The following is an 11,855-nucleotide window of genomic DNA, read 5'->3' as shown; positions in this document are numbered from 1 at the left end:
AGGCTTCAAATTAGAACATCTTGTCGCCGCTTGCGTGACCTTCTGCCCTTTGTCGGTGGCCATTTAGACACAGCCACCACACTAGAGCTCACTGCGAGGTACATGAGCTACCTGAAGGAGACTCTACCTCCAAATGTTCTGTCTAAAGTAGGTCTATTGCAGTCTTGTGCAGCACAGACAGCCAATCCTTTTGCTGTGATAATTCCCATGCGTTAATGACCTGTTTTACACAGGTTTATAAAGCAGTTGAGGAAAAAATGAGTAATTCATGGAAAAGCAAACAAAGACCACAGAGGAAAAGGTACAGAAAAAAAAATGGCACCTTTTCATGTTAAGGTTTTAATGGCAAAAGTGCTCAATTGTAAATGTTATTTTTCCACAGAAAAAAAGTCAGGCTGAAGAAGATAACGTCTCAGAGAGCACAACCAGCTACCGAGAAGTCCAATGAGGGTATGGCTCATACGATACTCATGGCTTTTTTTTTTTTTTTTAGGTCTTTCCTTCAGTGTTATCAACTGTCAGATTAATGAATTGCGTTGTTGGAGAATACGTTCTGCAGTGTGAGTTTGTTTAAATTTTAATAATTTCAGATCATGATGACACAGTGAAATGCACTCAGCAGAAGCTGTGTAATCCAGTGAATCAGCCACCTGTCACAAGAAGCCATCCTCTGACAGTGGCTCCAATGCCTTTTCCAGCTGAGGTCGTGACATCAGTGCATGCCCCGCCAATACTGTTGGACAAATCGGCTGTTCCCTGGGGACAAATGCTGCCAGTTTGCCAAGATCAATTTCTGACTGCGTCATTCCAGTCTGTGGAAAATAACTTGATGAACACAACCTCTGCATTTATGAACCCCACTTCACGTGCTTTCACATCAGAAATGATCAGCCCCACTTTTTTACCAGAGCTGGGACCAGACCTGTCTTCATACAATGTGTTCTGGGATGCCACTCCTGGCTTTCTGCATCCTACTGCTCTTCCATCAGTAAATGTTTGCCAAAACTACAGCCCACCTCAACAGACTACAGTAACACATGTCACCAAACTTTCAGCAGAACAAAGTTATGTTGGTTCATCTCTGGTCTGCCAAACTGCTAGTGTTTCAGAAAATCGACCACCCATCCCGTTGTCTTCAAGTTCTGTTGATGTGACACCTGAGGATGGAAATGTGTCGGTGTCAGATGTTCTGTGTCATTCAAGACTCCTCCTGGAGAGTGACCTCTGTAGCAGCAGTCCTTTGACAGACAGTCCACTGAATACAGTCAATCAATTTTGGCTTGATCTACTCTTGGACACTAATGGTAACCTATGCTTGCCTGATGCTAGTCTTGTAAACATGAATCTTTCACCTTACTCAAGGACCGGCTAACTATATGTTTGCTTGGAGATGTAAAACCTGCATAATATGAAGAAGATTGTCAGTCTTTCAGTTTTCATTTGCTGAAAATGACAAAAGTTAATGCAGATATTAGTTGTTTTTTTTTATGCTGGTCTATTATGCATACTTAAAATCAATACTTTATATAGGTTGATGGGCTTTTGCCAGCCTCTCATTGAGCTGCATTCCTGTGATTTGTTACAGGAAGTTTACGTACAGTAACTTGGAGCAACTCATCGGTCATCATACAGCCAACTAATAATTTTTAATGAAAAAGTGTAAATTCTTTTTTTTGTAGTGCACACCTCCAGAAATCATTTGCTGAATTATGTTTTCTGCAGATGTTTTGTAAAAGATTTATTATTGTTGCTACAGAGTGTTTTGACTTTGTCACAGAATATTGAAGGAATTGTTAAGAATTTCTTAGTTGAATTTTTTTTAATTCAAATGTTTTTCTTTTGCATTTTCCACTTCACAATGTTGAAAATAGCCAATCCATGTATTTGGATTATTTGTGTTACATTTACTAGAAGCTATTGGATGAATGTCTGTGTTCTCTAGCATTCAATAAAATGATTTCTAGAATACCTCTTTCACTTCTGTTACAATATGAATAACAAACATCCTAGTTTTCTCTTTTGAAATGAATTTGTGTTGACTTGGTGTGAAATCTAAATATTTTCAAATGGTTTTAACTTCCGTTGACAAATCCAACTCACAGCTTCAAAACCAATGCAATAATAAACCAAATTATTTTGAGTTCTAAAATGCTCTATTATTAATTTCTGTAATTTACTAAAACATATGGACTATACAACATTAGTGTTTCTATTTATAATAAATAAACAAACAAAAATGAGTAGAAAAGTATTACATATCAGAAACAGCCACTAGGTGGAGGTGAAAGGCTAACAGATCATTACTGAATTTTCAAAACGAAAGCCTTCTAGGACACAAAAACAGCAGTGGATTGCAAATTTTTCAAAAGCAAGAAATTTATTTGTTTTCATTTTATTAAATTATTCAAATTATGATCTCTCTGCTTGAATCCAGTGTTTGCCATCATAAAATTACATTTAACTGATGAAGACTGAAAATAAAGACACTAGCTGGGTTATAAAACAGAATGCATCACACTTCAGAATTCACTCTTTTGAAACGTCTTGACCTCACATAGAAATATGAATATCTAGAATTTAATTTGAAATACTTGTTAACATTTTAAAGATAATAAGAAAAACAACTGAAATGATTTAGTCTGCCCACTATAAGACAATCAGTTTTAGACTTCAGAGACAGAAGCTATAAAGTTATATATTAAAGGTCTCACTAAAAAACATTACAAACTGAAGATGTCAGTTTTATTGTGCAGCTCCTTTAAAAAATACTTTGGTTAACCTTATATATTCTGAGGCAGTCAGCAGCAGAGGAGACGTGATTTAGGTCACTACAACTGCAAGTTAGATGCTTCTTTTTATCTCTTCTATCTGCAGAAACTAATATACAGATAATGTTATTTAATAACTTGTTTAAAATATATCAATTGCACTTACTCTCACAGGGAAAACTCAAACACATAGAAGCTTCATAAAGATTAGGAAACACGTCCAGTGTCTCGCCATTAAAAATCAAAGCTTCCTTAGTATAAAAACCACAGTTCTATTGGTGTCTTCTACCTGAATGTTAAAGAGTATCAACATAGATCAATGTACCTGATATCTGAAATGAAAGGCTTTATTTGGATTAGTAAAGCTGTTTTCCTTCACTTGGATCCATGTCTCTTATTATAAATAATGATTAAGTTGCTTCAAAGGTGTATGAAACTATAAGATATATATATAACAGTAGTTATATCTTGTAAATATAGAGCACATCTTCATAAATAATTAATAATAAACATAGTATTATTTGATAGAATACAAATGATGCTTTAAGGCGTTGCTGAGGGAATAGGCAGGGAACACAGATGGCTACTTTCCAGATTTCTCCACCTGCTTCTCGTTCTCAGGATGATCTTGAATCTTGTAGTCTTCCAAAATGGCTTTAGCCGTTTGTTTGCCAGTCTTTTTCACCATAGCTTTGATCCCAAGGTTGTCAACATTGAATGCAGTGATACCGACGTTAATGGCAGAATTGACTGCGTGGTCTGTGGCTTGTCCTGCTGCTGATCCATATCTTCATCAGAAGTCAGATCGGGTGAGAGGTCAGAGAGAGAGGAGGGGTGAGAAACAAGAGGATTTGGGGAGAATTAATGTGCAGTGCAAAGATTTTAGAGATGCCATGCTCTTTGTGAACTTCAAATGTCACCCATGCAATAGTGCAAAAATAAATTAGAAAACCTCTGACTGCCAGAATTGTCATAGTCATGATATTCCACTGGATGGGCAATACACATATAATCGCTTATTATGGTACATATATAAATCTTTTTCCACAATATCAATGTATATTCATATTAAACATCATCTAATGATACGCTTGCCGGATGGGAATGTTGTTAAAGTTACTTAAAGATAGAAACTAGACACAAAACACGTATGGATGGCAGATATATATTCTCTGAGTGTGCATAACCCACCCAATCTAAAACTTTAATCTACTGTATTTTGGGAGCTATTGGAACATGTTGCACCTCTTCATTGAATAAAGGAAGACTTTAAAGTCTGGCAGGACAGAGTGTTAACTCATCTTGAACCATCAGAAACATTTGAAGAGGAAAAATGTAAAAGGCAGCTCCAGCATGTGATTGGCAGCAGAGGGGAAGGGTGGTGAATCTGCACAGAATAGATTACATTAGAGTGCTTTGTGCAAGAGCCAATCCATTCAATGTCATGCTTGTGATTAGTAGCTCAAGAGTTGAATAGCTGTGACTAATTAGGAATGATTACACTTCTTCTCATTAGGTGGGTCAAAGATGTTTTGTAGACCCCTAAATCTGAAAAGCAAATTGAAAAGGAAGTGAGTGCACATTTGGTTTTCAATGTGTAATGCCATAGTGAGTCATTGGTTACATATTGCATTTAAGACCTGGTGAACAAGCAGTGTTGAGCACACTTTTGTTGCTTTATATTAAAGCGAGTGACGGTGATCAAAAAAAAAAAAAAGAGAAGAGGAGAAGACTTACTTATGCTTTACGGTGGAGACCGTCTCTGATGCTACACTCGTAGTGATGTTCTTCGCTGCTATCTCCAAACCAGTCCACATGGTGGCGAATCCTTGTTAAGTTGAGAAAATACAAAGTTAGGCACTTCTCTTCTGAACAAAGTCTTTAAGATAAAAAAAATAATAATAATAGAAAATAACTTTACCTTGCACTCCACTGGCCGCCACGACCATTGCTCCATCTATGTTGGAACGCCCGTCCTTGTCTTTCTTCATAGACTCTGGGATCAGCTTTCCTCCATGTTTTTTCACATGTGGAGCCAACTCTCGACCCACACAGCCTGCGACCGTACACACCCCATCCACTGCAGCAACACAGCATTACAAAATTAAAAAAGGTCCACTGCCAAACGACTACTCAAGGTCAGTAAAACATTGCTGACTCGGGATGACGTAGTCACCTAAAAACTGGCTGACTCTGACAGCTCCTCCCGTCGCTTGCTTGGCAACGTGGAGGCCTTTGGTGACAGTGGGGCTGACGTTGGTGGGTGTGTCCTCTGGGGTGATGTGCTCTCGGAGTTTAGACGCTCCTTTATGGATGGCCTTGCCTGTAAACTCGGCTCCTTTCACCAGGCCCCAGCTTAGCCAGGACGCCCCTGAGGGTACAAAAGGACAACTCACTGAGTCTCTTGTCTTTCCTAACTTCTAATCAACAAATTAACACAAAAAGATATTTGAGGAGAGGGGGGGGGGGGGGGGTGGGCTCAGACCTGACCTCACCTGTCAGGATGCCATTTGCCACCTTTTCGCTCCACTCTGGCAGAGACTTCTCGTCCTCTGTTGCTGCTGGTGCAGCCTCCTTGGGTGCAGCCTCCTCGGGTGCAGCCTCCTCGGGTGCAGCGACAGACACCTTCTGACTGAGATTGATGGCGTCTGCAGCTTCATCTGGAGCCTGGTCATATAGACACATTGGTTAGCCACTGAAAAATGCAGACACAAGATGGCCTTTAAGTTTTGGACAACTTGTTGGCTGCTGTGTGCGAGCTGTACACGTCTCCTTTCAAATGCTTGTCTCAAAGTAACCCCTCAATTCACACAATAGCTTCTCTTGTTATTCAGAGCTTCTTGTTACAATGTGCTGCTTGTCACAAACAAACTCCTCCCTTTGTCTTCCGGGAAAAAAAGAAATATACAAAAACTTCTACTAGCCCCCAAAATCCAAACACAAGAAGTGGCTACTTGCTGATCAAGGTCCATCAGAGTAAAGAACTAACCTGACTGCTTACATGAGAAGTGACCTTGTTAGGCATCGATCTGAGCCTGCGTCTCCACCTCCATCATGAATGAACTGGCACTTGTGTTTCAGCTAAAGCATTAAGGCGGTGCTAACTGCTGCAGATAAGAGCATTATATCTGATTAATTCTGCTCACCTGCCTTCCTCTAATCCCCACAAATGCTGAGGCAGGGGCAACTGAGAGAAGTGTGCCAGCTCAGAAGTAAGCAGGAGAACGAGTTTCACGCCCGGGCAAAAACAATGAAAAAGTTTGTTATCCTCAAAGTCTGCCGCCTCAAAGCACTGAATAAGCAGCCGCTAAGATCTTTTTCATGTAAGGGGCTAATTTAATATCTGCGGGGGTTTCCTGCCCTTGCAGAATACTGCAGTGAACTCACAAGCTGACATTTGGTGTGCTTCTTATGTTGGTCGGACATTTTGACTGAAATTCAAAACAGGATTTATTTGCAAAAAATTAATTCATGCGTGAAGACAAATCTACAAAAAGGTGTTAAAAAGGCGTGTGTATCCTCCCACCCATCACTTGTAAAGTCAACATTAACAGCTATCAAACAATTATAACTTTTTATATGACAAGTGGGATCTCATCTTTCAAAGAGTATTGAGCTAAAAATGCATCCACTTTCACATGTCTCAATGACTTCCCAGCAGAACGCTCCAACCTCTGTTTCTTTTTCCAAAAATAACTCTCTGCGCCTTCCACTGGCACAAGAGGATTTGCCACAAAGCATCGCGAAACGATTCCTCGGCGACTTGTTTCACCACTTGTGTAATGAAAACCAATTAAATGTGAAACAGAAGAAAATCACTTCAGAATATTTTCCTTCTAAACATTTGATCCATGAGAGAAACAACGAGGAATGAATGCTCTTCAGTTACAGATGATGTGTTAGAATTAGAAATACACTTTATAGTCCAAGTTTGCAAAAGGGCATCAAGAATTGTCAAACAACTTTTTTTTGGTGCTGTGGCAGATCCGACTGCTCAGCGACACTGACCTGAACCCTGAGATCTGTCATCTGGGACAGCAGGTCCTGGAACAACTCTCTGTCTGCAGCAGGCAGCTCCGAGGACAACACCACCCCGACATAATATTCTGGAGCCGGAGCCATCATGTCAGGAAACATGAACACACCAGTGTTACACAGCAACACAGGAGACTGCATGGCCATGAGAGGGTAGATCCAGTCACACACCTGACAGGAAGCAAAACACAAGATTAGAAAATCTAAAATAATAATAATACTGTGAGTGTAGGGATGATGTGTTTGATACCAAAACTGGGAACAAGAGAGACAAATATTCACATTGAATGAATTGCCCCTCTGGGAATTTGCACTGCCTTTGTGCATGACAGGAGTTCATACTCACACCAAAGAGGGTGTGAACTGAATTCAGTGTGTACTGGTCTGTCAGGTAAGAAATAATACACACACGTTTCTCAGTTATCTTGCTGCCTAGTTTAACAACCTTGTCCAGTTTGTTCTTATTGTGTTCAGACAATGCTCCTGTCCAACAAAAAAAAGCTTCATTTCAACATTGTACTGTCAACTTTAAGACTTCGGCGTTTGGAGCGCAGGTGGCCCATATACGGAGGCTGTCGTCCTCCAAGCGGGCAGCCCAGGTTCAAACCCGACCTGTGGATCCTATTCCACATGTCATTCCCCACTCTCTCTCTCTCTTCCTGATTTCCAACTCTATCCACTGTCCTATCTCTCCAATAAAAGGCACAAAAAGCCAAAAAAAAAATCTTTAAAAAAAAAAAAGAATCAAAGAACAGAGGCGATGTTCAGCCTTTGCAAATTTTGCATCTGTGTTCACATCATTGTAGTCACTTTTTAGCTTTTTAAATGTTTTATTTAGTTGATATATTGTATTGTTCTTATCTTTTATTTATTTTATTTTCTGGGGTGGCTTTGACTAATTTTTGTTGGACTCATTTTGTTTGTCATTTATGTTATGTATTCTCAGCATCATTGCAAATGAGGGGCGCCCTCAATGATCTCTCCGAGAACTTGAATAATGATTACATTTCCTGTCAGTTTGTCCAAATACTGCTCCTGTGCATTTTATTTATTTAAATCAATGTGTCATCAGAATGATCAGAACACCGGTTGTGAGATGATCTCAGCTCTGTATTTGGTCTCATAACAGAGTGCTATAGAAACATGTATTCAAATATAAACCACAGACTGGCCGGGCTTTTGCGCGTCTCACGTTGGCTCTGTCTGGAGCTCCACAGTGAACGGTCTGAAAGGAGACAAACCAGAGGACACTGTCTCCCTCTGACTGCAGCATGGCTAACAGGATTATAGGCCAGAACAGTGTAAGCAGGGCTTAGATCATTACGAGCACTGGTGAATCACTGATGTCACCCACTGGCAATGGCACCTGGGAAATTCCCCAATGAGGAGTCAGATTTCATCCCATGATCCAAACGTATGAGAACAGACAGCAGAGCAAACAGAGCCGAAATACAACACAATTAATAAGATTCAGTACTGATTAAGTCTTCAGTAATATGCAAGCTCACACGATTCTACGTCCTCGTTCTTATCACTCGCTGTACTGTTCACACGTAGCGTCAACATTCACTAAGCAACGCAGTGGTTCAAAGGCCTGCTGCTGTGTGCTTTAGCTGTGTGCAAAGCAGCAGTGTTTGACTTTGTCTCCGTGATTTTCATTAACTTAATTACATCGAGGCAGAAAAACTCAAAGTGTCTGGGAAGCATCTCAGACTCATCTGTGCAGCCGGTGTGTGTGTGTGTGTGTGAGCAATGTGGACTTTTATGTGGCAGAAGAAAAGGACAGGTTACTCGTTTCACGGTGACGCAGACGGAAATTGCAAAACGACACTTGGAAGGACTCGACTCCCTGCTGTGTAAAATACTGTCAAACAACCTTGGCTGCCTTCGCTCATTTTCACAAACACATCGTTCACATTTCCTAGTTTATCGAGTGGTTTCCTTGTTGAGTGGTGACAATGAGCTGATTGCTTCGTTCGGGGGGGTTTACATCCTTGTAAATATCCCATTGACTGTCTTTTTTCAACAATAGCTGCTGCTGCTCATACCAAACCTCAGTAAGTGTGGGATTCATTGCAGCACAGCTTCATCAGCTTCAAAATGTGTTTTCATTTCTATAAAAGAACGAGGTGAAAGTCCAGAAGCTCGTGACTGAGGTTTTTAAAATCGCTGCCAACATTTCGAGCCAGTAATGATCCTGATTTGGGACTTCCCAGGAGGACGGCGACATGTTCGGGAAGCCAATAGGATTAGGGCAGTGACTAAACAACTGATCACACGATCATGTCCATAAGGCGTGCATTAGAGATAATAAACAAGCCTATCTCCTGCTGCTGATGACTCACAGTTAAAGAAGTCTTCATTAAGCCAGCAGTCATCTTACAGAAACAGGTGAAAGGGCACAAGAAAGACTGGTGACATTTCACTTGTTGCATCATGTAGACGCGCGGCTGGCTTATCTAGTCCTTTTAATCTTTGTACCAGGGTGTTTGAGCGTGCTGGTGGAAGTAGTATTTACCCATACCTGCAAAAATGCCGGTGGTCGGTTTGGCATTCTGTCAGAGCGATCACTTGTGAACTTCACCAGCCGCAGGTAGCCTGGGTAGGATGGGGCGCTCACCTGCCCTTCAGGTGTGACAAAGAATATCTGTACGCCGTGAGGGATGTACACGAGCTCCTCTCCTTCCTCGCCCACACTCTGCAGAGATGGCGTCGAGTTGGACGTGCGACTGTAGAACTCTTCCCCCACCACTGACATTTCCCCCGATTCTGTCCCGTACGAGATGGAGAGGTGGCCGTCAGCCGCCTGCGGAGAGTAAGCAGGCGGCTGCTCGGCCGGAGCCACAGGCTGTCTGCTGGGAGAGAGGGGAAGAGCCTCGCCGCTGCCCGCAGGTTCTCCTCCTGCAGCTGGGCCGCTCGCAGGAAGCAGCTTTGGTGGAGCTGGCCTCCCTGGTTTCTGTTTGGTGGGCAGTGTTGGGTACGGACCTTCTGGCGGACGCTCCATAGCACCCAGGAGGGACACGCTGTTCAGCGTAGGTGCAGACTCAAGGTCAGAGCTGGTCTCCAGGATAGCCAGGCGGGTGGTGATGTTGTCCAGGGTCTCCTGCATCTTCTGCTTCATCTGCCTGGCTGATTCCCAGGAGCTGCCCAGACACTCCTCTCCCTGTGAGGGCACACTGATGGCCCTGACCAGGTGCTGCCTGCCCTGCTTGTAGAGCTCCAGGGCCTGCGCCTTGTCTCCGGCTTCGTCTGCTGTGAGACCCAGATTGATGCACTCGAAGGCCCTCTCATAGCCATCTTTAATCACCTGAAGTCTGGCGTTGTCAAAGGCATCTTGTTTAGCTTTCTCCATCCCCTCTGGAAAACAAAAAACAAACAAACAAGTACAATAAATCTGTATTTACAATCAGCTACATCCAGTCAAACCACCCACACTTACACAGCAAGACTAAAAAGGAAAAGACAGACCCTAAAAACCTAAAAGTAAGCCCATTGAGTAAGGTAATAATACTCTACCTTTCTTAAAGCTACAGGTTAGTCTGCTTTCATTTTACTGCGCACTTCACTTCAGACCAGCTCACCTTGACAACAACTACATCTCATGTTCTATAAAAAAAAACAGACACAATTCCAAACACCTGAATGATGCAACGTTACTCACTGTGCTTTTGTGTTTCTCCTTTGGATTATCTGACACCAAAACAAGTCTGGTAAAATGGTTAAAACTCCGCTGAACAGCCTGTTTACTTTAGCCAGTGAGCTAACTTGTAGCAAATCCTCACAAAACAGATCCTCCTTCCGTTTGACTTCAATCACAAGATCCTGCCTCAGATAATAGATGAATTGTTGGCCTGTGGATTACTGGACCTTGCACGGCTCCCTCATGTTGAGCAGTGATGTTGCCCAGATTGCAAAAGTGTTGACCTTTCAAAGCAAAAGTTGAAGTTTGTTACACGGTAAAGTAAAGCGTGTGCGCTATGACTCCATTTTTGTTTTATTTTGAAGCAGTGGCAGGAAGTGGCAGTGCTTCCTCGACCGCGTATGCGCTTGCTTGACGTGTCTTTAAGAGGTTGCAGTTCACACTGTGGCCACTGGGGGGAGGAGGGGGGGCGGTCGACGCTCATTATCAACTACAGACTGTACAGATGGCTTAAGTCAGAATCATGATTGCCGCCCTCTTGTGGTCACAAAAAAACTACAAGTAATACAAAATTAGTCAAGGTAAGATTAATGCGGAAGTTATGACATACGTTCACTTCCTGCGTGTACTTTCAAAATATAGTGACGAAGTTGAATGATTTCGAAAGAAACGTAAACAACTATTTGGCTTAAATTTAAAACAGCTCCACTCCGATTATTTTCATCTGTAGTAAATAATATTGAGGAAATAGTATTTATACATCTTAATGACCCTAAAAGATCGTAAAAAAAAAAAAAAAAAAAAAAATAGAAGAACATCGCAAATTTTGTTTTAGATGCAGTTATTCAAAGTTTGTGTATATTATAGTTAATACAAAGTGCTTTAAAAATATAATTGCATATATATTTTTTTGTTTTTCAATGTTAAAGTGACTGCCACAGTACGAACAAGTAGGCGAAATCTTTCAAATAAAAAATATTGGCCTATATATTCTGTAAAATGTACGTAAAAAAACCTAAAAACTAATTCATAAATTAATAAATAATCAAGATAATTAATTTTTTGAATCAAGCTCTTAACTCGTTGACTTCCATGTTTACTTTATATTGCATACAGATGAGTTTTAAAAGGTGAAAGGTGAGAATATAACCAGCAGAGGGCGCTAAAGTATATCTGAAATGGAAAGACTAGATGAGAAATGGCAGTGGAAACAGACAGAGTTGTATTTATACTGTTGTGGGTTCAAGTTCATCAAAACTTTTTATAACCCTTATAATTTAAGCCTTTGGTCCAAGAGTGGAAAGGATTAGGTCTACAGCTTAGTATAAATGCGCCACTAATGACCATTAAATTCCCTTTTTTCCACATATGGGCATTAAATGGAAAAGGCAACAGTCATTAAAAGTCAGCAG

At 41.2% G+C, this 11,855-nt stretch overlaps 1 protein-coding gene across 2 annotated transcripts; it reads right to left on the bottom strand.

Annotated features, from left to right (window-relative positions):
• Positions 1 to 2,351: 2,351 nt before the first annotated feature.
• spartb (spartin b) lies at positions 2,352 to 10,795 on the bottom strand. Of its 2 annotated transcripts, none has more exons than XM_020634900.3 (8): positions 10,465 to 10,793; positions 9,328 to 10,160; positions 6,777 to 6,974; positions 5,264 to 5,435; positions 4,945 to 5,139; positions 4,690 to 4,848; positions 4,506 to 4,596; positions 2,352 to 3,556 (listed from the first exon to the last, which is right to left on the bottom strand). In XM_020634900.3, the coding sequence occupies exons 2-8, from the start codon at positions 10,153 to 10,155 to the stop codon at positions 3,352 to 3,354; spliced, it is 1,848 nt and encodes a 615-aa protein (XP_020490556.2). In that variant the 5' UTR covers positions 10,156 to 10,160; positions 10,465 to 10,793; the 3' UTR covers positions 2,352 to 3,351. The 2 variants fall into 2 exon arrangements, with proteins under 2 accessions (XP_020490556.2, XP_065816475.1); XM_065960403.1 differs by having other exon boundaries at positions 3,419 to 4,316; positions 10,465 to 10,795.
• Between the last annotated feature and the right edge of the window lie 1,060 nt (positions 10,796 to 11,855).

Source organism: Labrus bergylta, chromosome 11 (assembly GCF_963930695.1).
Source record: "Labrus bergylta chromosome 11, fLabBer1.1, whole genome shotgun sequence".
NCBI classification, from domain to species: Eukaryota; Metazoa; Chordata; class Actinopteri; order Labriformes; family Labridae; genus Labrus; species Labrus bergylta.
Note: the sequence above shows the minus strand (reverse complement) of the source record. Positions and strands in the feature narration are given on the sequence as shown.